At 40.8% G+C, this 27,557-nt stretch overlaps 1 protein-coding gene across 1 annotated transcript; it reads left to right on the top strand.

Moving 5' to 3' along the window:
- The first annotated feature begins 488 nt into the window (after positions 1-488).
- Positions 489-27,557, top strand: sec22c (SEC22 homolog C, vesicle trafficking protein). Its single transcript, XM_071327902.1, has 6 exons — positions 489-672; positions 6,642-6,853; positions 14,559-14,722; positions 22,805-22,984; positions 23,111-23,229; positions 25,163-27,557. Exons 2-6 carry the CDS (start codon positions 6,672-6,674, stop codon positions 25,427-25,429), a joined length of 912 nt encoding a protein of 303 aa, XP_071184003.1. The 5' UTR covers positions 489-672; positions 6,642-6,671; the 3' UTR covers positions 25,430-27,557.

The raw sequence follows: 27,557 nt of genomic DNA, 5'->3' as shown, positions 1-27,557 counted from the left end.
TGATATTTTCTAATGTTTGTATTTGTCGGCTTTAGGCCTATGCATTTTACCTAGTTGAGGATGGAAGTTAGAGGCCTACTGCTGCATCTCAGACTTTTACACTCGTTTCACAGTGTATCAATGTGTCCATATGTCAGAGGCTAGTGCTCTTGCCATAGTTACATTTTTACTTTTCGAATTTTATAATTTTTTACTTCTGATTTTTATGATTAACAACGTGACAATGACTTTGAGAAACGAAAACGTTATTATTGGAATGAATCATAACTGGCACGCAGATCGGTAGAAACGGTAGCACTACACAGCTGATTGAAATAATCAAAGCATGATGATGAGTTGGTAATTTGAATCAGCTGTGTACTGCTAGGGCGGGGGCACAGGACGGAGTTTGGAGAAACTCTGGGAAGGCCCAACCCTAACCGGAAAGTTTATTGAGCTACTGTTTCTTTAAAAAAAAAAATCGCGGAACCCGGAAAGAGATTTGTTTTCATTTTTTCCCATAATGCTTAGCAAAATATTAAGAAAGCTAGTGGGTCTTTCAAAGTATTGGACAACAGTCTACCTTAAATTACATGTACAGTAATTGTCAAAACATAACTAAAGTGTCTACTTTCATTCACATGTTGTATCCCAACCATTTGAGATAAACAAAATGTACCGAAGAATGTTAAGGTAAGGTAAACATAGTAGCTAGCTGCTAACGTTATTAGCCAGCCACGTTTGCAACAACCAATGTTTATGTTCGCCACAGTGCGCTTATTTGTGTGATATGCATTCCTAAGATAATTATGGAGACTCGTGCATCTAAAGTCAATCACTGTGACTGAAAGTCAGGCTTGCTGCTGAACACATTGCTACTTTTAGACTCATTTCACTTGTTGTGGCAATGAAACGTGCATTCAGCCATCTAACTAGTGTAGCCATCCCGTGGATGGCTACAGGTAGGGCGAACCTTAGCCTGGAGACCCGACGTTGAATTGTACAGGATTCAACGTCGGGCATAAATGAGCGTTTGGATCAGGAAAGTTTCCTCTGACTGCCTCTACAAGCCAGAATGTTGAATACAATTATATTTTAACTTACTTTAACGGTTGTCCGTGCGGTAGGTCTTTTTGCAGATAAGATGTGACGGATCTCCTCGTTTCAGTCTTATGTAGCAACATTTGAGTGGTGTTTTTTACATTGGATAAAAATAGAGACTAGAAAATGGTATCACACTGCAATTGATGAACAATGGGAAAGTAATTATGCTTTGAAAGTTTATCAGCTTTACCTCACTTTTGAGAAAATGGCCCATGAATGTTTTGGGAAACCTATTGGAGAGCTCTTTGTCCACACTAGGGCTGTCCCCTACAAAAAAATAGATCTTGGTCTACCGAAAGTCATCTGTTCATGCGACCAATCTATTGCTCTAAAATTTGAAACGTATTTTTCATACAGGCACTCCCTATGTATTAACTAGTAAATGTACTAGTGATATGTAATGGGGAATTGATATAAATAACAATTAAAAGAAAACAATTTGCACAATGAAGTAATGAAATAATAATGAATGTGCATAAATTGGTGGGAGAGCGCATTCTGGAGCGAGCAGTGCATTGTGGATCTGAGCTGTAGCTGAACAAAGTGGAAAATGTTAAGGGGTCTGAATACTTCCTGAATGCACTGTGTATATATCTTTACTGCTCGACTAAAACCGTCTCGGTCGACCAACAGCCTAACGACCAAACAATCAACTAGTTGACTAATTGGGGTCAGCCCTAGTCTACACTCATTCAGCATCGTTTACACCCTCTTATAACTTACACGGAACCCAAACCGACTGCGCTTGTGCGCCATCGTGCATAAATGTATTTTGTCCTGCCCACACCAAACACGATCACGACACGCAGGTTAATATCAAAACAAACTCTGAACCAATTATATTAATTTGGGGACAGGTCGAAAAGCATGAAACATTTATGGCAATTTCGCTAGTTAGTTTGCACTTGCTAGCTAATTTGTCCTATTTAGCTAGCTTGCTGTTGCTAGCTAATTTGTCCTGGGATATAAACATTGAGTTGTTATTTTACCTGAAATGCACAAGGTCCTCTACTCCGCCAATTAATCCACACATAAAACGTTCATCCGAATAGTTTCTAGTCATCTCTCTTCCTTCCAGGCTTTTTCTTCTCTTGACTTTATATTGTGATTGGCAACTTTCATAAATTAGGTGCAATTACCGCCACCGACCTAGTTTGTCTTTGAGTCACCCATGTGGGTGTAACCAATGAGGAGATGACACGTGGGTATCTGCTTCTATAAACCAATGAGGAGATGGGAGAGGCAGGACTTGCAGCGCATCTGCGTCACAAATAGAACTGACTTCTATTTTAGTCACTGGCAACGCAGACGCTCGTTGGCGCGTGCAATAATTTAATAATATAGATTTCTAAATGTATTAGGAAAGGCTGGTTTATACATTGTCTATTGACATGTCGGTGGTAGAGGTCGACCGATTTATGATTTTTCAACACCGATACTGATTATTGGATGACCAAAAAAAGCCGATACTGATTAATCGGACGCTTTAATTATTTTTTTTAGAAATTTTATTTTATTTTATTTATTTAAAAACAAACGTATAATTTTTTTTAAATAGTTTTTTAAATATGTATTATTATTTTTTGTAATAATGACAATTACAACAATACTGAATGAACAATGAACACTTTTGAACATCCACGTCACAAAAAGCAGTACAAAAGTATAATCAAAAATAAATATAAACATCTTGGCATTAAATGGAGTCGGGAGTTTAGAAGACTGAGCGATGAAGAATGAATGAGTGTCCGGTATAGCTATAGAAGCAATGCTTCTAAATTGCCTTTACACTAGATTTGAGATTTTATCAATTTCGAAAATTTGAAATGATGTATGTGCTGCAAAGAAATACATTGGGCCCCTTTTACCTAGACTGGTACACCTTTACCTTACCTAGACTGGAACACCTTTACCTAGACTGGAACACTTTTACCTAGACTGGAACACTTTTACCTAGACTGGAACACTTTTACCTAGACTGGAACACTTTTACCTAGACTGGAACACTTTTACCTAGACTGGAACACCTTTACCTAGGCTGGAACACCTTTACCTAGGCTGGTACACCTTTACCTAGACTGGAACACCTTTACCTAGACTGGAACACCTTTACCTAGACTGGAACACCTTTACCTAGACTGGAACACTTTTACCTAGACTGGAACACCTTTACCTAGACTGGAACACCTTTACCTAGACTGGAACACCTTTACCTAGGCTGGAACACCTTTACCTAGGCTGGAACACCTTTACCTAGGCTGGAACACCTTTACCTAGGCTGGAACACCTTTACCTAGGCTGGTACACCTTTACCTAGACTGGAACACCTTTACCTAGACTGGAACACCTTTACCTGGGCTGGAACACCTTTACCTGGGCTGGAACACCTTTACCTAGGCTGGAACACCTTTACCTAGGCTGGAACACCTTTACCTAGGCTGGAACACCGGACTCTTCTACCGAACAGCGGTCAGGTTCCCTTTGCGGTACCCTACCGAACAGCGGTCAGGTTCCCTTTTACATCGGCTGAAACACCGGACTCTTCTACCGAATAGCGGTTAGATTCCCTTTGCGGTAGCCTACCGAACAGCGGTTAATTCCCTTTGCGGTACCCTACCGAATAGCGGTTAGAATCCCTTTGCGGTACCCTACCGAACAGCGGTTAGATTCCCTTTGCGGTCCCCTACCGAACAGCGGTTAGATTCCCTTTGCGGTAGCCTACCGAACATTGGTCAGATTCCCTTTTGCGGTAGCCTACCGAACATTGGTCAGATTCCCTTTGCGGTACCCTACCGAACAGTGGTTAGATTCCCTTTGCCGTACCCTACCGAACAGTGGTTAGATTCCCTTTGCGGTCCCCTACCGAACAGCGGTTAGATTCCCTTTCCGGTCCCCTACCGAACAGCGGTTAGATTCCCTTTGCCGTAGCCTACCGAACAGCGGTCAGATTCCCTTTGCGGTACCCTACCGAACAGCGGTCAGATTCCCTTTGCGGTACCCTACCGAACAGCGGTCAGATTCCCTTTGCGGTACCCTACCGAACAGTGGTTAGATTCCCTTTGCGGTAGTCTACCGAACAGCAGTCAGATTCCCTTTGCGGTAGCCTACCGAACAGCGGTCAGATTACCTTTGCGGTAGCCTACCGAACAGTGGTTAGATTCCCTTTGCGGTAGTCTACCGAACAGCGGTCGGATTCCCTTTGCGGTACCCTACCGAACAGCGGTTAGATTCCCTTTGCGGTACCCTACCGAACAGCGGTTAGATTCCCTTTGCGGTCCCCTACCGAACAGCGGTTAGATTCCCTTTGCGGTCCCCTACCGAACAGCGGTTAGATTCCCTTGTGTTCTACTGAACAGCTGTCAGATTCCCTTTACGGTACCCTACTGAACAGCGGTTAGATTCCCTTTGCGGTCCCCTACCGAACAGAGTTCAGATTCCCTTTGCGGTACCCTACCGAACAGAGTTCAGATTCCCTTTGCGGTACCCTACCGAACAGAGTTCAGATTCCCTTTGCGGTACCCTACCGAACAGAGTTCAGATTCCCTTTGCGGTACCCTACCGAACAGCGGTTAGATTCTCTTTGCGGTACCCTACTGAACAGCGGTTAGATTCCCTTTGCGGTAGCCTACCGAACAGCGGTTAGATTCTCTTTGCGGTACCCTACCGAACAGCGGTTAGATTCCCTTTGCGGTACCCTACCGAACAGCGGTTAGATTCCCTTTGCGGTACCCTACCGAACAGCGGTTAGATTCCCTTTGCGGTACCCTACCGAACAGCGGTTAGATTCCCTTTGCGGTACCCTACCGAACAGCGGTTAGATACACTTAAGCTTTGTGTAGCCATTTTGCGGTCTGTGTTGACGTGATCGTTGTTTTCGTTTTTATGTCTTCAAAATGATTTTGCTTTTAGTGTTGATTAGGAACCGTGTCTAAAAAGACAAGACTTGTGAGCTGGCCCTAGTGATTGGCCCTGTTTGAGAGGTGACACGCGTTCCTCAACTATGGAGACTAAACTTGGGGGCACGTGCTAAGAAAAACATTATAGATAATTATCTCCATTTTACACTGTACATGTAATGGATTTGTTTGTTACTATTCTATAATTGCGGTCACTCACAAACAGCGCAGGAGCGTGCGGGGGGGGTGAAAGAACCCCAACTACTCTAAAAAGTTGAACAGGGTTGGCAGGTCTGGAGCAGTGTGTCAAGAAGCAGTGCGGCTTGGCAGAGTCATGTTTCGGAGGACGCCTCTCCCGAGTCTGTAGGAGAGTTGCAGCGATGGGTCAATTGGATATCATGACATTTGGGAGAAAAAGGGGTACAAAATTAAATGTACCCAGCTAGCTAGCTAAACAATGAACCATAATGCCAACTCATAACATTACTACCCTCCATGATTCTACAGGTAGCTAGAGCTAAAAAACTTTGTTCAATGATAGCTAGCTAGATAACGTTAGGCTATAACTAGCAATACAAATGGCTCTGAGATACAAATAATATTACTACACGGATCATACACGTAACGTTAGCTAGTTAAATTACAAGCGTAGTTGGTTTAGCCACGGAAAAAGGCAGGAACTTTACCGCTAGCCATGATTGGCTGAGATAATGGATGGGCTGGACATGCCGTGAGATGCCAGCTAACGTTAGCTAGCTAGCTACCTAACACTATGCTTTAACTTGCAATGAAAACTACTTTCTGACCAAATTAGAAACATCATATCTGAAAATGTAGCTAGCTAGATTCTCTTACCTGTCTACATGGATGAACGCTTCTCCCTCTCTGTCACGAATGCCACGGTTGCCCTTAGTTTGAAGATGTAATCCGGAGACGGGTGTTTTCTACAACAGCCTTTTGTGTTCTCTTTCCGACTCCCGCCGCTTAATTAAACGCCAGAATTTTCTCCATCTCCTTAGCTATCATACCTGTATGTCCAGCCCATCCATTATCTCAGCCAATCATAGCTAGCCGTAAGGTTCCTGACTTTTTCCGTGGCTAAACCAACTACGCTTGTAATTTAACCATTTTATTCATATTTACAGACGGCATACAAGTTTGTTTTTAAGGCACATGAAAGTTCACATGTCAAAGGTTCAGTATAATTTTGTCTACCTTCCAAAGTGCTGATAGAACGTTCAGGTTTCTGTGATGTGAAGCATGCACACAATGAAAACACATGCACACCTGCCAAGCTCGTGCACGTGTTTCAGGGTTGGGCGGTATCCAGCTAACTGTTAGCAGCTAACTGTTAGCCTACTACTACTGAGCTGATGCACCACCTAGTGACTGACAACTGGCTAGCTAACTGTTAGCCGCTAACTGTTAGCCTACTACTACTGAGCGTTAGTACAAACATAAACCGTTCAAATTTTTCCGTAAGTCCCCCCATTTTTAGTTCCGTTTGCTTGTTTGGTTCCTAATGAATACACCCCTGACTGCGGTACTGACTTCATACCAGATGTGACTCGGTTGTAATTGAGTCTCTGAGTCTCCTGTCATGTCCTGTCCTCTGTATTTTGTATTGCGCTGTGTTAAATGTTTCCTGTGTTGTCGTTGCAGGCTATGTGAACCCAGTGGCCTGTGTGGACCATGTCTCTGATCCTGTTTGCCCTGGTGGTGCGGGTCAGGGATGGTCTGCCTCTCTCAGCCTCCACTGACTTCCAACACAACCCAGAGCTGCAGGAGAGGAAGCAGCAGATACGGACCATCTCCAAGGCCCTGAGCCTGTTCCCCGACAGAGGGGCGGTCAAGGGCCATGACCTCAATATATAGTAAGATATACATTTTCAATAGTATATGCTATACCTGAGGGGGGGTGTATGTATGTATGTATGTATGTATGTATGTATGTATGTATGTATGTATGTATGTATGTGATGTACATATATATATATATATATATATATATATATGTATGTGTATATATATATGTATGTATGTATGTATGTATGTATGTATAGATATATATATCTATGTATATATATGTATATATATATGTATATATATATGTATATATATATAGATATGTATATATATATATATATGTATAGATATATATATATATATATATATATATATGTATATATATGTATAGATATGTATATATATATAGATATATATAGATATATACATATATATATACATATATATATACATATATATACATAGATATATATATCTATACATATATATACATATATATCTATACATATATATACATATATATATATATATATATATATATATCTATACATATATATATATATACATATCTATATATATATATACATATATATATACATATATATACATAGATATATATATCTATACATACATACATACGTGTGTATAGATAGATAGTAAGGTGTGTGTGTATATAGATAGTAAGGTGTGTGTGTATATAGATAGTAAGGTGTGTATATATAGATAGTAAGGTGTGTCTATATAGATAGTAAGGTGTGTGTGTATATAGATAGTAAGGTGTGTGTGTATATAGATAGTAAGGTGTGTGTGTATATAGATAGTAAGGTGTGTGTGTATATAGATAGTAAGGTGTGTGTGTATATAGATATGTGTATAGATAGTAAGGTGTGTGTGTGTATAGATATGTGTATAGATAGTAAGGTGTGTGTGTGTATAGATATATATGTGTATAAATAGTAAGGTGTGTGTGTGTATATATAGATAGTAAGGTGTGTGTGTGTATAGATATATGTGTATAGATAGTAAGGTGTGTGTGTGTATAGATATATGTGTATAGATAGTAAGGTGTGTGTGTGTATAGATATATATGTGTATAGATAGTAAGGTGTGTGTATATATAGATATATATGTGTATAGATAGTAAGGTGTGTGTATATATAGATAGTAAGGTGTGTGTGTGTATATATAGATAGTAAGGTGTGTGTATAGATATATATGTGTATAGATAGTAAGGTGTGTGTGTGTATATATAGATAGTAAGGTGTGTGTGTGTATATATATGTGTATAGATAGTAAGGTGTGTGTGTATATAGATATATATATGTGTAGATAGTAAGGTGTGTATATATAGATATATATGTGTATAGATAGTAAGGTGTGTGTGTGTATATATATATATATACATATATGTGTATAGATAGTAAAGTGTGTGTGTATATATAGATATATATGTGTATAGATAGTAAGGTGTGTGTGTATATAGATATATATGTGTATAGATAGTAAGGTGTGTGTGTGTATATAGATATATACAGTGGGGAGAACAAGTATTTGATACACTGCCGATTTTGCAGGTTTTCCTACTTACAAAGCATGTAGAGGTCTGTAATTTTTATCATAGGTACACTTCAACTATGAGAGACGGAATCTAAAACAAAAATCCAGAAAATCACATTGTATGATTTTTAAGTAATTAATTTGCATTTTATTGCATGACATAAGTATTTGATACATCAGAAAAGCAGAACTTAATATTTGGTACAGAAACCTTTGTTTGCAATTACAGAGATCATACGTTTCCTGTAGTTCTTGACTAGGTTTGCACACACTGCAGCAGGGATTTTGGCCCACTCCTCCCTACAGATCTTCTCCAGATCCTTCAGGTTTCGGGGCTGTCGCTGGGCAATACGGACTTTCAGCTCCCTCCAAAGATTTTCTATTGGGTTCAGGTCTGGAGACTGGCTAGGCCACTCCAGGACCTTGAGATGCTTCTTACGGAGCCACTCCTTAGTTGCCATGGCTGTGTGTTTCGTGTCGTTGTCATGCTGGAAGACCCAGCCACGACCCATCTTCAATGCTCTTACTGAGGGAAGGAGGTTGTTGGCCAAGATCTCGCGATACATGGCCCCATCCATCCTCCCCTCAATACGGTGCAGTCGTCCTGTCCCCTTTGCAGAAAAGCATCCCCAAAGAATGATGTTTCCACCTCCATGCTTCACGGTTGGGATGGTGTTCTTGGGGTTGTACTCATACTTCTTCTTCCTCCAAACACGGCGAGTGGAGTTAGACCAAAAAGCTCTATTTTTGTCTCATCAGACCACATGACCTTCTCCCATTCCTCCTCTGGATCATCCAGATGGTCATTGGCAAACTTCAGAAAGGCCTGGACATGCACTGGCTTAAGCAGGGGGACCTTGCGTGCGCTGCAGGATTTTAATCCATGACGGCGTAGTGTGTTACTAATGGTTTTCTTTGAGACTGTGGTCCCAGCTCTCTTCAGGTCATTGACCAGGTCCTGCCGTGTAGTTCTGGGCTGATCCCTCACCTTCCTCATGATCATTGATGCCCCACGAGGTGAAATCTTGCATGGAGCCCCAGACCGAGGGTGATTGACCGTCATCTTGAACTTCTTCCATTTTCTAATAATTGCGCCAACAGTTGTTTCCTTCTCACCAAGCTGCTTGCCTATTGTCCTGTAGCCCATCCCAGCCTTGTGCAGGTCTACAATTTTATCCCTGATGTCCTTACACAGCTCTCTGGTCTTGGCCATTGTGGAGAGGTTGGAATCTGTTTGATTGAGTGTGTGGACAGGTGTCTTTTATAAAGGTAACGAGTTCAAACAGGTGCAGTTAATACAGGTAATGAGTGGAGAACAGGAGGGCTTCTTAAAGAAAAACTAACAGGTCTGTGAGAGCCGGAATTCTTACTGGTTGGTAGGTGATCAAATACTTATGTCATGCAATAAAATGCAAATTAATTATTTAAAAATCATACAATGTGATTTTCTGGATTTTTGTTTTAGATTCCGTCTCTCACAGTTGAAGTGTACCTATGATAAAAATTACAGACCTCTACATGCTTTGTAAGTAGGAAAACCTGCAAAATCGGCAGTGTATCAAATACTTGTTCTCCCCACTGTATGTCTATAGATAGTAAGGTGTGTGTGTATATAGATATATATGTATATAGATAGTAAGGTGTGTGTGTGTATATAGATAGTAAGGTGTGTGTATATAGTAAGGTGTGTGTGTATATATATAGTAAGGTGTGTGTATATAGTAAGGTGTGTGTGTGTGTATATAGATAGTAAGGTGTGTGTAGATAGTAAGGTGTGTGTATATAGATAGTAAGGTGTGTGTGTAGATAGTAAGGTGTGTGTGTGTAGATAGTAAGGTGTGTGTGTGTGTAGATAGTAAGGTGTGTGTGTGTGTGTGTGTAGATAGTAAGGTGTGTGTGTAGATAGTAAGGTGTGTGTGTAGATAGTAAGGTGTGTGTGTGTGTGTAGATAGTAAGGTGTGTGTGTGTGTATATAGATATATATGTATATAGATAGTAAGGTGTGTGTATATAGTAAGGTGTGTGTGTGTATATAGATATATATGTATATAGATAGTAAGGTGTGTGTGTATATAGTAAGGTGTGTGTATAGATATATATGTGTATAGATAGTAAGGTATGTGTATATATATAGTAAGGTGTGTGTGTATATATATAGTAAGGTGTGTGTATATAGATAGTAAGGTGTGTGTATATAGATAGTAAGGTGTGTGTATATAGATAGTAAGGTGTGTGTATATAGATAGTAAGGTGTGTGTATATAGATAGTAAGGTGTGTAGATAGTAAGGTGTGTATATAGATAGTAAGGTGTGTATATAGATAGTAAGGTGTGTATATAGATAGTAAGGTGTGTATATAGATAGTAAGGTGTGTATATAGATAGTAAGGTGTGTATATAGATAGTAAGGTGTGTATATAGATAGTAAGGTGTGTGTGTATATAGATAGTAAGGTGTGTGTGTATATAGATAGTAAGGTGTGTGTGTATATAGATAGTAAGGTGTGTGTGTATATAGATAGTAAGGTGTGTGTGTATAGATAGTAAGGTGTGTATATAGATAGTAAGGTGTGTGTATATAGATAGTAAGGTGTGTATATAGATAGTAAGGTGTGTATATAGATAGTAAGGTGTGTATATAGATAGTAAGGTGTGTATATAGATAGTAAGGTGTGTGTATATAGATAGTAAGGTGTGTGTATATAGTAAGGTGTGTATATAGATATATATGTGTATATAGTAAGGTGTGTATATAGATATATATGTGTATAGATAGTAAGGTGTGTGTGTGTATATAGATATATATGTGTGTAGATAGTAAGGTGTATATATAGATATATATGTGTATAGATAGTAAGGTGTGTGTGTATAGATATATATGTGTATAGATAGTAAGGTAGGTGTGTGTATAGATATATATGTGTATAGATAGTAAGGTAGGTGTGTGTATAGATATATATGTGTATAGATAGTAAGGTGTATATAGATATATATGTGTATAGATAGTAAGGTGTATATAGATATATGTGTATAGATAGTAAGGTGTATATAGATATATGTGTATAGATAGTAAGGTGTATGTATATAGATATATGTGTATATAGATAGTAAGGTGTGTGTGTATAGATAGTAAGGTGTGTGTAGATAGTAAGGTGTGTATATAGATAGTAAGGTGTGTGTATATAGATAGTAAGGTGTGTATATAGATAGTAAGGTGTGTATATAGATAGTAAGGTGTGTATATAGATAGTAAGGTGTGTGTATATAGTAAGGTGTGTGTATATAGTAAGGTGTGTATATAGATATATATGTGTATATAGTAAGGTGTGTATATAGATATATATGTGTATAGATAGTAAGGTGTGTGTGTGTATATAGATATATATGTGTGTAGATAGTAAGGTGTATATATAGATATATATGTGTATAGATAGTAAGGTGTGTGTGTATAGATATATATGTGTATAGATAGTAAGGTAGGTGTGTGTATAGATATATATGTGTATAGATAGTAAGGTAGGTGTGTGTATAGATATATATGTGTATAGATAGTAAGGTGTATATAGATATATATGTGTATAGATAGTAAGGTGTATATAGATATATGTGTATAGATAGTAAGGTGTGTATAGATAGTAAGGTGTATGTATATAGATATATATGTGTATAGATAGTAAGGTGTGTGTGTATAGATATATATGTATATAGATAGTAAGGTGTGTGTGTGTATATATGTATATAGATAGTAAGGTGTATATAGATATATATGTGTATAGATAGTAAGGTGTATATAGATATATATGTGTATAGATAGTAAGGTGTATATAGATATATATGTGTATAGATAGTAAGGTGTGTGTGTATAGATATATATGTGTATAGATAGTAAGGTGTGTGTGTATAGATATATATGTGTATAGATAGTAAGGTGTATATAGATATATATGTGTATAGATAGTAAGGTGTGTGTGTGTATAGATATATATGTGTGTAGATAGTAAGGACACACACACCTCAGAAAGCATTCACACCTCTTTAACATGTTGTTACAGCCTGAATCTAAAATGATTTATATTGAGATGTTTTGGTCACTGGCCTTCACACAATACCCCATCATGTCAGTGGAACTATGTTTTTACATTTTTGGGGGGGCAATTCATTAAAATCTGAAATGTCTTGAATGAAAAAGTATTGAACCCCATTGTTATGGCAAGCCTCAATAAGTTCAGGAGTAACATGTGCTTAATTAGTTGCATGGACTCACTCTGGGTGCAATAATAGTGTTTAACATGACTTTTGAATGACTACCTCATCTCTGTACTCCACACATACAATTATCTGTAAAGTCCCTCAGTCGAGCAGTGAATTTCAAACACAGATTCAACCACAAAGACCAGGGAGGTTTTCCAATGCCCTGCAAATAAGGGCAACTATTGGGAGATGGGTAAAAAAAAACAGACATTTAATATCCCTTTGAGCACGGTGAAGTTATTAATTACACTTTGGATGGTGTATCGATACACCCAGTCACTACATAGATACAGGTATCCTTCCTAACTCAGTTGCCGATGAGAAAGGAAACCGCTCAGGGATTTCACAATGAGGACAATGGTGACTTTAAAACAGTTAGAGTTTAATGGTTGTGATGGGATAAAATGGAGGATGGATCAACATTGTAGTTACTCCACAATAGTAACCTAATTGAAAGAAGGAAGCCTATACAGAATAACAAATATTCAAAAACATGCATCCTGTTTGCAACAAGGCACTAAAGTAATACTGCAAAAAATCTGGCAAATCCAATGCAACACATTACTGAGTACCATCAAGACCTGAAAATAGATGTCTAGACATGATCAACAAACCGTTTGACAGAGCTTGAAGAATCTTTAAAAGGTTAATAAGTAAATGTTGCACAAGCCATGTGTGGAAATGTCTTAGACTCACCCAGAAAGACTCACGGCTGTAATTGCTACGAAAGGTGATTCTACAAAGTATTGACGCAGGGGTGTGAATACTTAAGTAAATGTGATTTCTGTATGAGTCAATACATGTTAGAATCACCTTTGGCAGTGATTTAAAGCTGTATTTATGGGTAAGCCACACCTAGATTTGTACAGTATTTTCACATTATTCTTAACATTTTTCAAGCTCTGTGAAGTTGGTGGATGATCATTGCTTGACAGCCATTTTCAGTCTTGCCATAGTTTTTTATTTTTTTTATCCCCTTTTCTCCCCAATTTTCGTGGTATCCAATCGCTAGTAGTTACTATCTTGTCACATCGCTACAACTCCCGTACGGGCTCGGGAGAGACGAAGGTCAAAAGCCACGCGTCCTCCGAAGCACAACCCAACCAAGCCGCACTGCTTCTTAACACAGCGCGCCTCCAACCCGGAAGCCAGCCGCACCAATGTGTCGGAGGAAACACCGTGCACCTGGCCCCCTTGGTTAGCGCGAACTGCGCCCGGCCCGCCACAGGAGTCGCTGGAGCGCGATGAGACAAGGATATCCCTACTGGCCAAACCCTCAACCCAACCAAAGCCTGGGCGCGAACCCAGAGACTCTGGTGGCGCAGCTAGCACTGCGATGCAGTGCCCTTAGACCACTGCGCCACCCGGGAGGCCCCTAGTCTTGCCTTAGATTTTGAAGCCGATTTCAGTCAAAACTGTAACTAAACCACTCAGGAACATTCAACTACTCCAGTGTAGGTTTGGCTTTGTATTTTAGGTTATTGTCCAGCTGAAAGGTGAATAACAGCACAATGCAGCCACATGCTTGAAAATATCAAGAGTGGAACTCAGTGATGTGTTGGACTTCAGTCATTTCTAAAAACATAATTCCACGTTGACATTATGGTGTGTGTTGTCACTGGCCTACACACAATCTCAATGTAATTCATTTTAAATTCAGGTTGTAACACAAAATGTGTTAAGTCTAGGGGTGTGAATACTTTCTGAAGGCACCTCAACATAGAGTAAGGACATTGGACAGAGAAAGTGGCACAGGGAAGATTAGACGTTAAACAGAATTGGTTGAACAGATCAGAAACCAGTCTCCACATTTTGAAAGGATTCAGACTGTCCTGCTGTACACTGTGGGCAAGCTGTGACCGGCTGTTTAATACCCCCCACACTCTCCTCCTTTCTTCCTCATCCCACTCTCCTCCCCCTCTCTTCTCCTCCTCTCTCATCCTCCTCTCTCATCCTCCTCCCTCTAGTTTCCTCTCCAGTGAGGGCGTATCCTACATGAGCGTATGTGACGCCAGCCTCCCTGCGGCCATGGCCTTCTGTTTTCTAGAGGACCTGCGCTGGGAGTTCACAGCTCATATGGACAACGCCAAGGTTGCCCTGGCAGCCAGGCCGTACCCCTTCCTGGAGTTCGGTGTGTAGAAGAGGGAGGGAGGGGGGTGGTGGAGGGTTGAGAAGTGTGGAGGGGTAGACAACCCTGTTCCTGGAGTGGTGCAGGACCCTAGAGCAGGGGTAGACAACCCTGTTCCTGGAGTGGTGCAGGACCCTAGAGCAGGGGTAGACAACCCTGTTCCTGTAGTGGTGCAGGACCCTAGAGCAGGGGTAGACAACCCTGTTCCTGTAGTGGTGCAGGACCCTAGAGCAGGGGTAGACAACCCTGTTCCTGTAGTGGTGCAGGACCCTAGAGCAGGGGTAGACAACCCTGTTCCTGTAGTGGTGCAGGACCCTAGAGCAGGGGTAGACAACCCTGTTCCTGTGCCGCGGCTACTGCAGGATGTTGTTCCAACTAGGCACCACACCTGACCAACGGAGCTGTTTGATCAGTTAGAGTCTTGGTGCTACAGTCCAGCAGGTAGTCTAGTGGTTAGAGTCTTGGTGCTACAGTCCAGCAGGTAGTCTAGTGGTTAGAGTCTTGGTGCTACAGTCCAGCAGGTAGTCTAGTGGTTAGTCTTGGTGCTACAGTCCAGCAGGTAGTCTAGTGGTTAGAGTCTTGGTGCTACAGTCCAGCAACATTAATGTATTCAACAGAGGTCATCTGCCATGAGGCAGTCATGTAGGCAGGAGTCCAGATACTTAGAAACAACATACAATATCATTGCTGCAGCAGCAGAATAACCAGAATGGTTCATATTCTATTAGACAACAGCATAGCCTGGCTGCAGCAGCAGTATAACCAGAATGGTTCATATTCTATTAGACAACAGCATAGCCTGGCTGCAGCAGCAGAATAACCAGAATGGTTCATATTCTATTAGACAACAGCATAGCCTGGCTGCAGCAGCAGTATAACCAGAATGGTTCATATTCTATTAGACAACAGCATAGCCTGGCTGCAGCAGCAGAATAACCAGAATGGTTCATATTCTATTAGACAACAGCATAGCCTGGCTGCAGCAGCAGTATAACCAGAATGGTTCATATTCTATTCTATTAGACAACAGCATAGCCTGGCTGCAGCAGCAGAATAACCAGAATGGTTCATATTCTATTAGACAACAGCATAGCCTGGCTGCAGCAGCAGAATAACCAGAATGGTTCACATTCTATTCTATTAGACAACAGCATAGCCTGGCTGCAGCAGCTGTATAACCAGAATGGTTCATATTCTATTAGACAACAGCATAGCCTGGCTGCAGCAGCAGTATAACCAGAATGGTTCATATTCTATTAGACAACAGCATAGCCTGGCTGCAGCAGCAGTATAACCAGAATGGTTCATATTCTATTAGACAACAGCATAGCCTGGCTGCAGCAGCAGTATAACCAGAATGGTTCATATTCTATTAGACAACAGCATAGCCTGGCTGCAGCAGCAGTATAACCAGAATGGTTCATATTCTATTAGACAACAGCATAGCCTGGCTGCAGCAGCAGTATAACCAGAATGGTTCATATTCTATTCTATTAGACAACAGCATAGCCTGGCTGCAGCAGCAGAATAACCAGAATGGTTCATATTCTATTAGACAACAGCATAGCCTGGCTGCAGCAGCAGAATAACCAGAATGGTTCATATTCTATTAGACAACAGCATAGCCTGGCTGCAGCAGCAGAATAACCAGAATGGTTCATATTCTATTAGACAACAGCATAGCCTGGCTGCAGCAGCAGTATAACCAGAATGGTTCATATTCTATTAGACAACAGCATAGCCTGGCTGCAGCAGCAGAATAACCAGAATGGTTCATATTCTATTAGACAACAGCATAGCCTGGCTGCAGCAGCTGTATAACCAGAATGGTTCATATTCTATTAGACAACAGCATAGCCTGGCTGCAGCAGCTGTATAACCAGAATGGTTCATATTCTATTCTATTAGACAACAGCATAGCCTGGCTGCAGCAGCAGTATAACCAGAATGGTTCATATTCTATTCTATTAGACAACAGCATAGCCTGGCTGCAGCAGCAGAATAACCAGAATGGTTCATATTCTATTAGACAACAGCATAGCCTGGCTGCAGCAGCTGTATAACCAGAATGGTTCATATTCTATTCTATTAGACAACAGCATAGCCTGGCTGCAGCAGCAGTATAACCAGAATGGTTCATATTCTATTAGACAACAGCATAGCCTGGCTGCAGCAGCAGAATAACCAGAATGGTTCATATTCTATTAGACAACAGCATAGCCTGGCTGCAGCAGCAGTATAACCAGAATGGTTCATATTCTATTAGACAACAGCATAGCCTGGCTGCAGCAGCAGAATAACCAGAATGGTTCATATTCTATTCTATTAGACAACAGCATAGCCTGGCTGCAGCAGCAGTATAACCAGAATGGTTCATATTCTATTAGACAACAGCATAGCCTGGCTGCAGCAGCAGAATAACCAGAATGGTTCATATTCTATTCTATTAGACAACAGCATAGCCTGGCTGCAGCAGCTGTATAACCAGAATGGTTCATATTCTATTCTATTAGACAACAGCATAGCCTGGCTGCAGCAGCAGAATAACCAGAATGGTTCATATTCTATTCTATTAGACAACAGCATAGCCTGGCTGCAGCAGCAGAATAACCAGAATGGTTCACATTCTATTAGACAACAGCATAGCCTGGCTGCAGCAGCAGAATAACCAGAATGGTTCATATTCTATTAGACAACAGCATAGCCTGGCTGCAGCAGCAGAATAACCAGAATGGTTCATATTCTATTAGACAACAGCATAGCCTGGCTGCAGCAGCAGTATAACCAGAATGGTTCATATTCGATTAGACAACAGCATAGCCTGGCTGCAGCAGCAGAATAACCAGAATGGTTCATATTCTATTAGACAACAGCATAGCCTGGCTGCAGCAGCAGTATAACCAGAATGGTTCATATTCTATTAGACAACAGCATAGCCTGGCTGCAGCAGCAGTATAACCAGAATGGTTCATATTCTATTAGACAACAGCATAGCCTGGCTGCAGCAGCAGTATAACCAGAATGGTTCATATTCTATTAGACAACAGCATAGCCTGGCTGCAGCAGCAGTATAACCAGAATGGTTCATATTCTATTCTATTAGACAACAGCATAGCCTGGCTGCAGCAGCAGAATAACCAGAATGGTTCATATTCTATTAGACAACAGCATAGCCTGGCTGCAGCAGCAGAATAACCAGAATGGTTCATATTCTATTAGACAACAGCATAGCCTGGCTGCAGCAGCAGAATAACCAGAATGGTTCATATTCTATTAGACAACAGCATAGCCTGGCTGCAGCAGCAGTATAACCAGAATGGTTCATATTCTATTAGACAACAGCATAGCCTGGCTGCAGCAGCAGAATAACCAGAATGGTTCATATTCTATTAGACAACAGCATAGCCTGGCTGCAGCAGCTGTATAACCAGAATGGTTCATATTCTATTAGACAACAGCATAGCCTGGCTGCAGCAGCTGTATAACCAGAATGGTTCATATTCTATTCTATTAGACAACAGCATAGCCTGGCTGCAGCAGCAGTATAACCAGAATGGTTCATATTCTATTCTATTAGACAACAGCATAGCCTGGCTGCAGCAGCAGAATAACCAGAATGGTTCATATTCTATTAGACAACAGCATAGCCTGGCTGCAGCAGCAGAATAACCAGAATGGTTCATATTCTATTAGACAACAGCATAGCCTGGCTGCAGCAGCTGTATAACCAGAATGGTTCATATTCTATTCTATTAGACAACAGCATAGCCTGGCTGCAGCAGCAGTATAACCAGAATGGTTCATATTCTATTAGACAACAGCATAGCCTGGCTGCAGCAGCAGAATAACCAGAATGGTTCATATTCTATTAGACAACAGCATAGCCTGGCTGCAGCAGCAGTATAACCAGAATGGTTCATATTCTATTAGACAACAGCATAGCCTGGCTGCAGCAGCAGAATAACCAGAATGGTTCATATTCTATTCTATTAGACAACAGCATAGCCTGGCTGCAGCAGCAGTATAACCAGAATGGTTCATATTCTATTAGACAACAGCATAGCCTGGCTGCAGCAGCAGAATAACCAGAATGGTTCATATTCTATTCTATTAGACAACAGCATAGCCTGGCTGCAGCAGCTGTATAACCAGAATGGTTCATATTCTATTCTATTAGACAACAGCATAGCCTGGCTGCAGCAGCAGAATAACCAGAATGGTTCATATTCTATTCTATTAGACAACAGCATAGCCTGGCTGCAGCAGCAGAATAACCAGAATGGTTCACATTCTATTAGACAACAGCATAGCCTGGCTGCAGCAGCAGAATAACCAGAATGGTTCATATTCTATTAGACAACAGCATAGCCTGGCTGCAGCAGCAGTATAACCAGAATGGTTCATATTCTATTAGACAACAGCATAGCCTGGCTGCAGCAGCAGAATAACCAGAATGGTTCATATTCTATTAGACAACAGCATAGCCTGGCTGCAGCAGCAGTATAACCAGAATGGTTCATATTCTATTAGACAACAGCATAGCCTGGCTGCAGCAGCAGAATAACCAGAATGGTTCATATTCTATTAGACAACAGCATAGCCTGGCTGCAGCAGCAGAATAACCAGAATGGTTCATATTCTATTAGACAACAGCATAGCCTGGCTGCAGCAGCAGAATAACCAGAATGGTTCACATTCTATTCTATTAGACAACAGCATAGCCTGGCTGCAGCAGCAGAATAACCAGAATGGTTCATATTCTATTAGACAACAGCATAGCCTGGCTGCAGCAGCAGTATAACCAGAATGGTTCATATTCTATTAGACAACAGCATAGCCTGGCTGCAGCAGCAGAATAACCAGAATGGTTCATATTCTATTCTATTAGACAACAGCATAGCCTGGCTGCAGCAGCAGTATAACCAGAATGGTTCATATTCTATTAGACAACAGCATAGCCTGGCTGCAGCAGCAGAATAACCAGAATGGTTCATATTCTATTAGACAACAGCATAGCCTGGCTGCAGCAGCAGAATAACCAGAATGGTTCATATTCTATTAGACAACAGCATAGCCTGGCTGCAGCAGCAGAATAACCAGAATGGTTCATATTCTATTAGACAACAGCATAGCCTGGCTGCAGCAGCAGAATAACCAGAATGGTTCATATTCTATTAGACAACAGCATAGCCTGGCTGCAGCAGCAGAATAACCAGAATGGTTCATATTCTATTAGACAACAGCATAGCCTGGCTGCAGCAGCAGAATAACCAGAATGGTTCACATTCTATTCTATTAGACAACAGCATAGCCTGGCTGCAGCAGCAGAATAACCAGAATGGTTCATATTCTATTAGACAACAGCATAGCCTGGCTGCAGCAGCAGTATAACCAGAATGGTTCATATTCTATTAGACAACAGCATAGCCTGGCTGCAGCAGCAGAATAACCAGAATGGTTCACATTCTATTCTATTAGACAACAGCATAGCCTGGCTGCAGCAGCAGAATAACCAGAATGGTTCATATTCTATTAGACAACAGCATAGCCTGGCTGCAGCAGCAGAATAACCAGAATGGTTCATATTCTATTAGACAACAGCATAGCCTGGCTGCAGCAGCAGTATAACCAGAATGGTTCATATTCTATTCTATTAGACAACAGCATAGCCTGGCTGCAGCAGCAGAATAACCAGAATGGTTCATATTCTATTAGACAACAGCATAGCCTGGCTGCAGCAGCAGAATAACCAGAATGGTTCATATTCTATTAGACAACAGCATAGCCTGGCTGCAGCAGCAGAATAACCAGAATGGTTCATATTCTATTAGACAACAGCATAGCCTGGCTGCAGCAGCAGTATAACCAGAATGGTTCATATTCTATTAGACAACAGCATAGCCTGGCTGCAGCAGCAGAATAACCAGAATGGTTCACATTCTATTCTATTAGACAACAGCATAGCCTGGCTGCAGCAGCAGAATAACCAGAATGGTTCATATTCTATTAGACAACAGCATAGCCTGGCTGCAGCAGCAGAATAACCAGAATGGTTCATATTCTATTAGACAACAGCATAGCCTGGCTGCAGCAGCAGAATAACCAGAATGGTTCATATTCTATTAGACAACAGCATAGCCTGGCTGCAGCAGCAGAATAACCAGAATGGTTCATATTCTATTAGACAACAGCATAGCCTGGCTGCAGCAGCAGAATAACCAGAATGGTTCATATTCTATTAGACAACAGCATAGCCTGGCTGCAGCAGCAGAATAACCAGAATGGTTCATATTCTATTAGACAACAGCATAGCCTGGCTGCAGCAGCAGAATAACCAGAATGGTTCACATTCTATTCTATTAGACAACAGCATAGCCTGGCTGCAGCAGCAGAATAACCAGAATGGTTCATATTCTATTAGACAACAGCATAGCCTGGCTGCAGCAGCAGTATAACCAGAATGGTTCATATTCTATTAGACAACAGCATAGCCTGGCTGCAGCAGCAGAATAACCAGAATGGTTCACATTCTATTCTATTAGACAACAGCATAGCCTGGCTGCAGCAGCAGAATAACCAGAATGGTTCATATTCTATTAGACAACAGCATAGCCTGGCTGCAGCAGCAGAATAACCAGAATGGTTCATATTCTATTAGACAACAGCATAGCCTGGCTGCAGCAGCAGTATAACCAGAATGGTTCATATTCTATTCTATTAGACAACAGCATAGCCTGGCTGCAGCAGCAGTATAACCAGAATGGTTCATATTCTATTAGACAACAGCATAGCCTGGCTGCAGCAGCAGTATAACCAGAATGGTTCATATTCTATTCTATTAGACAACAGCATAGCCTGGCTGCAGCAGCAGTATAACCAGAATGGTTCATATTCTATTAGACAACAGCATAGCCTGGCTGCAGCAGCAGTATAACCAGAATGGTTCATATTCTATTAGACAACAGCATAGCCTGGCTGCAGCAGCAGAATAACCAGAATGGTTCATATTCTATTAGACAACAGCATAGCCTGGCTGCAGCAGCAGAATAACCAGAATGGTTCATATTCTATTAGACAACAGCATAGCCTGGCTGCAGCAGCAGTATAACCAGAATGGTTCATATTCTATTAGACAACAGCATAGCCTGGCTGCAGCAGCAGAATAACCAGAATGGTTCATATTCTATTAGACAACAGCATAGCCTGGCTGCAGCAGCTGTATAACCAGAATGGTTCATATTCTATTAGACAACAGCATAGCCTGGCTGCAGCAGCAGTATAACCAGAATGGTTCATATTCTATTAGACAACAGCATAGCCTGGCTGCAGCAGCAGTATAACCAGAATGGTTCATATTCTATTAGACAACAGCATAGCCTGGCTGCAGCAGCAGAATAACCAGAATGGTTCATATTCTATTAGACAACAGCATAGCCTGGCTGCAGCAGCAGTATAACCAGAATGGTTCATATTCTATTAGACAACAGCATAGCCTGGCTGCAGCAGCAGTATAACCAGAATGGTTCATATTCTATTAGACAACAGCATAGCCTGGCTGCAGCAGCAGTATAACCAGAATGGTTCACATTCTATTCTATTAGTCAACAGCATAGCCTGGCTGCAGCAGCAGTATAACCAGAATGGTTCACATTCTATTCTATTAGACAACAGCATAGCCTGGCTGCAGCAGCAGTATAACCAGAATGGTTCATATTCTATTAGACAACAGCATAGCCTGGCTGCAGCAGCAGTATAACCAGAATGGTTCATATTCTATTAGACAACAGCATAGCCTGGCTGCAGCAGCAGAATAACCAGAATGGTTCATATTCTATTCTATTAGACAACAGCATAGCCTGGCTGCAGCAGCAGTATAACCAGAATGGTTCATATTCTATTAGACAACAGCATAGCCTGGCTGCAGCAGCAGTATAACCAGAATGGTTCATATTCTATTAGACAACAGCATAGCCTGGCTGCAGCAGCAGTATAACCAGAATGGTTCATATTCTATTCTATTAGACAACAGCATAGCCTGGCTGCAGCAGCAGTATAACCAGAATGGTTCATATTCTATTCTATTAGACAACAGCATAGCCTGGCTGCAGCAGCAGTATAACCAGAGGGGTGGTCCAGCGCTGGAGGTCACTCTGACCGAGGTACAGGAGGATCTGAAAACACGCCCTTTGCAGATCCTCACCCTGGAGGAGGTGGAGCTTACCAACGGGTCAGCCAATGGCCATGCGGAACAACTTTCTGAATCCGGTAAGAATCCGAGGAGGAGGCCCTTTGCCTCAGAGCTCAACGCTGCACTGTGGTACTTCAGTTAAACGTTGCACTGTGTTACTTCAGTTAAGCGTTGCACTGTGTTGTGTTGGATCCGTCCTACAGGTCAGAACCAGAGGTTGGCGCCAGTGACCGCCCCAGGAATCCTCTCACTGGTCCTCAACATCATGTGTTCTTCTCTGAACCTCATCAGGGGAGTTCACCTCATAGAGTACACCTTCCAGGTACTCTGTTCTATTAAACATATAGAAGACACCTTCCTGGTCCTCTCTTCTATTTAGCGATGTCTAATTCAACTTGGCTGATAATGTTTTATATTCTGCTAATGTTGTAGTCCTTATATTCTGCTAATGTTGTAGTCCTTATATTCTGCTAATGTTGTAGTCCTTATACTCTGCTAATGTTGTAGTCCTTATATTCTGCTAATGTTGTAGTCCTTATATTCTGCTAATGTTGTAGTCCTTATACTCTGCTAATGTTGTAGTCCTTATACTCTGCTAATGTTGTAGTCCTTATATTCTGCTAATGTTGTAGTCCTTATACTCTGCTAATGTTGTAGTCCTTATACTCTGCTAATGTTGTAGTCCTTATATTCTGCTAATGTTGTAGTCCTTATATTCTGCTAATGTTGTAGTCCTTATACTCTGCTAATGTTGTCGTCCTTATATTCTGCTAATGTTGTCGTCCTTATACTCTGCTAATGTTGTCGTCCTTATATTCTGCTAATGTTGTAGTCCTTATATTCTGCTAATGTTGTAGTCCTTATATTCTGCTAATGTTGTAGTCCTTATACTCTGCTAATGTTGTAGTCCTTATACTCTGCTAATGTTGTAGTCCTTATACTCTGCTAATGTTGTAGTCCTTATATTCTGCTAATGTTGTAGTCCTTATATTCTGCTAATGTTGTAGTCCTTATACTCTGCTAATGTTGTAGTCCTTATACTCTGCTAATGTTGTAGTCCTTATACTCTGCTAATGTTGTAGTCCTTATATTCTGCTAATGTTGTAGTCCTTATATTCTGCTAATGTTGTAGTCCTTATATTCTGCTAATGTTGTAGTCCTTATACTCTGCTAATGTTGTAGTCCTTATATTCTGCTAATGTTGTAGTCCTTATATTCTGCTAATGTTGTAGTCCTTATACTCTGCTAATGTTGTAGTCCTTATACTCTGCTAATGTTGTAGTCCTTATACTCTGCTAATGTTGTAGTCCTTATACTCTGCTAATGTTGTAGTCCTTATATTCTGCTAATGTTGTAGTCCTTATACTCTGCTAATGTTGTAGTCCTTATACTCTGCTAATGTTGTCGTCCTTATACTCTGCTAATGTTGTAGTCCTTATATTCTGCTAATGTTGTAGTCCTTATACTCTGCTAATGTTGTAGTCCTTATACTCTGCTAATGTTGTAGTCCTTATATTCTGCTAATGTTGTAGTCCTTATACTCTGCTAATGTTGTAGTCCTTATACTCTGCTAATGTTGTCGTCCTTATACTCTGTTAATGTTGTAGTCCTTATATTCTGCTAATGTTGTAGTCCTTATACTCTGCTAATGTTGTAGTCCTTATATTCTGCTAATGTTGTAGTCCTTATATTCTGCTAATGTTGTCGTCCTTATACTCTGCTAATGTTGTAGTCCTTATATTCTGCTAATGTTGTAGTCCTTATACTCTGCTAATGTTGTAGTCCTTATACTCTGCTAATGTTGTCGTCCTTATACTCTGCTAATGTTGTAGTCCTTATATTCTGCTAATGTTGTAGTCCTTATATTCTGCTAATGTTGTAGTCCTTATACTCTGCTAATGTTGTAGTCCTTATATTCTGCTAATGTTGTAGTCCTTATACTCTGCTAATGTTGTAGTCCTTATATTCTGCTAATGTTGTAGTCCTTATACTCTGCTAATGTTGTAGTCCTTATATTCTGCTAATGTTGTAGTCCTTATACTCTGCTAATGTTGTAGTCCTTATATTCTGCTAATGTTGTAGTCCTTATATTCTGCTAATGTTGTAGTCCTTATATTCTGCTAATGTTGTAGTCCTTATACTCTGCTAATGTTGTAGTCCTTATATTCTGCTAATGTTGTAGTGGACTCATAAAGACCCACTGTCTGTCAATGTGAACACTGTGTTCTATGGTTCTTATGTCCTGTTTGCTACAGGATGATTATGAAGGAATCTGGAACGTGGTGGCGTTCCTGCTGGCGTTCCTGTGCTGTGTTGGTCAGTGTCACCTGTACCTGTTCCACTCTTCTCTGAAGAGGGTCAAGTCCCTGGTACTGCTGAGTGTGGTTGTGGTCTGTAACTGCTTCCTGTTTGGTCTGAGGAATGTCTGGCAGCTGCTGTTCCACCTGGCTGTGGCTGTCCTCGTCACCCTCCTCACCCTCAACAGGAAACTACACGACAGAACCAATGACTGCGGGGTCTGAGGGAGGGGGGACCATTTAGAGCGTAGCACCACCACAGTAAGCTACGTCCAGGCCGGTAGGGGAGGAAGAGGATCCAACCCAGACAGAACCAATGACTGCGGGGTCTGAGGGAGGGGTGACCATTTAGTGCGTAGCACCACCACAGTAGGTGGTAGGGCAGGAGGAGGACCCACCCAGACAGACGTCTCCTATCATGTCCAGTGGGATATAACATTGTTTTGTTTGTATAAGGATAATTTGTTGCTTTATTTCCATGTTTATTTGCACTCCGTTTACGTTGCGTCCCAGGCAGGTTTGAGGAGTTAGTGGAGGTCCTAACCACGGGGGGGATGTTGGATGGTCCTCAAATCGGCTTTTAGAATGTTTTGAGCAAATTACTTGAATGATATGAATTTGTAATACTGTCTGGCTATTAAAGGGCATACTTGTGATGTTAGACTATAGCCAGTCAGACAGTAGGTCTACATTTGACGAGGTAATTGAGATTACATCATCAGTGACGTAAAGAACACTCACTGTCCAATCAGACCACTGCTGTAGCTCAGTGAGTGATAATCAACTGTCTGATTCTCCAGAGGGTCTAAATGCAGCTCGTCTCACGAGAATAGGAAATGAACTGTGCTTTCAATTTGCTTTGTTGCTTTCTTTCTCTTGTACACAAGGTATATTTTTGCGTCTGTAGAATTGACGAATCAAAATGTCTCACCAAAGTATTTTCTGTTGTTTATGCAGGAAGCTTGACATATCCCTCTAGTTTTACAACACCAGGTGTTATTCCTCTTCACGGGGGTCAGTATTGAGGAGTTAATATATCTTTTTTAGATCATGGTTTTATAGTTTACAGGGCTAAGTAAGGTATTATATTATTAGCAATATAATGTATCTAAGAAGGCTGTTGGTAATACTATGTTGCTTGGTAACAATGTGGTAGTAGTTTAATTGTTTTTCTTATATCTAAAACATATGGAAATCATACGTTAAAATGAATACAGAAACTTTTATATTGCGTAGTTAAAATAGATTTTGTAACACCGTAATGATGTAGTGACAGTGTATGTTGCGTTTCGTAGTCCTAAAACGATAGATTAGATCGATTTGATGCTTTTGGGGCTCCCGAGTGGCGCAGCTAGAGGCGTCACTACAGACCCTGGTTCGATTCCAGGCTGTATTACAACCGGCCGTGATTGGGAGACCCATAGTGCGGCGCGCAATTGGCCCAGAGTCGTGAGGGTTTGGCCAGGGTAGGCTGTCATTGTAAATAAGAACTTGTTCTTAACTGACTTGCCAAGTTAAATAAAGAAATATATAGATGTGATTTGGGCGCCTTCCAGTCTGCGATATTTCTCATTTCTAGTCTAAGGGCCCTATTCATATTTTTACAGCTTGTAGTAATCTGGTAAATAAGAAATGTGATTATTTTCAGCAAAATTTGAGCTGAAAAGACATGAGTGGAATAAACTATTTACCACTTTTTCTATGATTGAGAGACCGTTTGAATACAAATTGTGAATTGAAGATTCATACCCGCTCTACTGAAATTCACACAGAGCCCACAAATCTTGGTGATCGATGTGTAGATATGTGTTCCTCAAGCACCTGGTAATAGAATGTACAATAGTTTTAGATCCAAGACCAGTGAGTTTGCGCTACGGTTGACTTGTTTAGTGTTAACTACTGAACTGATCTTGTTGAGGGAAAATGTGGGGGTTGCAGGAAGACCCCCCCCCCCCCCCCCCCAGGGTTAAGCTGCTGTAACTGATATGACCAATATGTTGAATTAATTTTGTATAATTTTGAGTTTTGTTCTGTGTATTGATGGCTGCTTTAATGTCAAGGAGTCATTTTCCTTAAATTGTCGATTTGAAGTGGGGGAAAGAGCGTGTTAACGTTTCAGTCTACAAGGGGTAACATTCAGGCCTTCCTTTTCAAAGTGTCGGGTGTGTCTTTCATAATCAACATTGACTAGAGATACCTGTATTAACACATGGTTTACCTATTGTGTGGTTTGTATTTTCTAAGGTAAAATAAACCACTGTCTGAAAGGTGCAGTAATCTGAATCAAATTGACCAAATTAATTATGTTGGTTGTTGCCATAAACGTTCTAAAGTATAATGACATTTCAAACGA

This window comes from Salvelinus alpinus, chromosome 10, assembly GCF_045679555.1.
Source record: "Salvelinus alpinus chromosome 10, SLU_Salpinus.1, whole genome shotgun sequence".
Lineage (NCBI taxonomy): Eukaryota > Metazoa > Chordata > Actinopteri > Salmoniformes > Salmonidae > Salvelinus > Salvelinus alpinus.
This window is presented reverse-complemented; position numbering and strand designations above follow the sequence as displayed.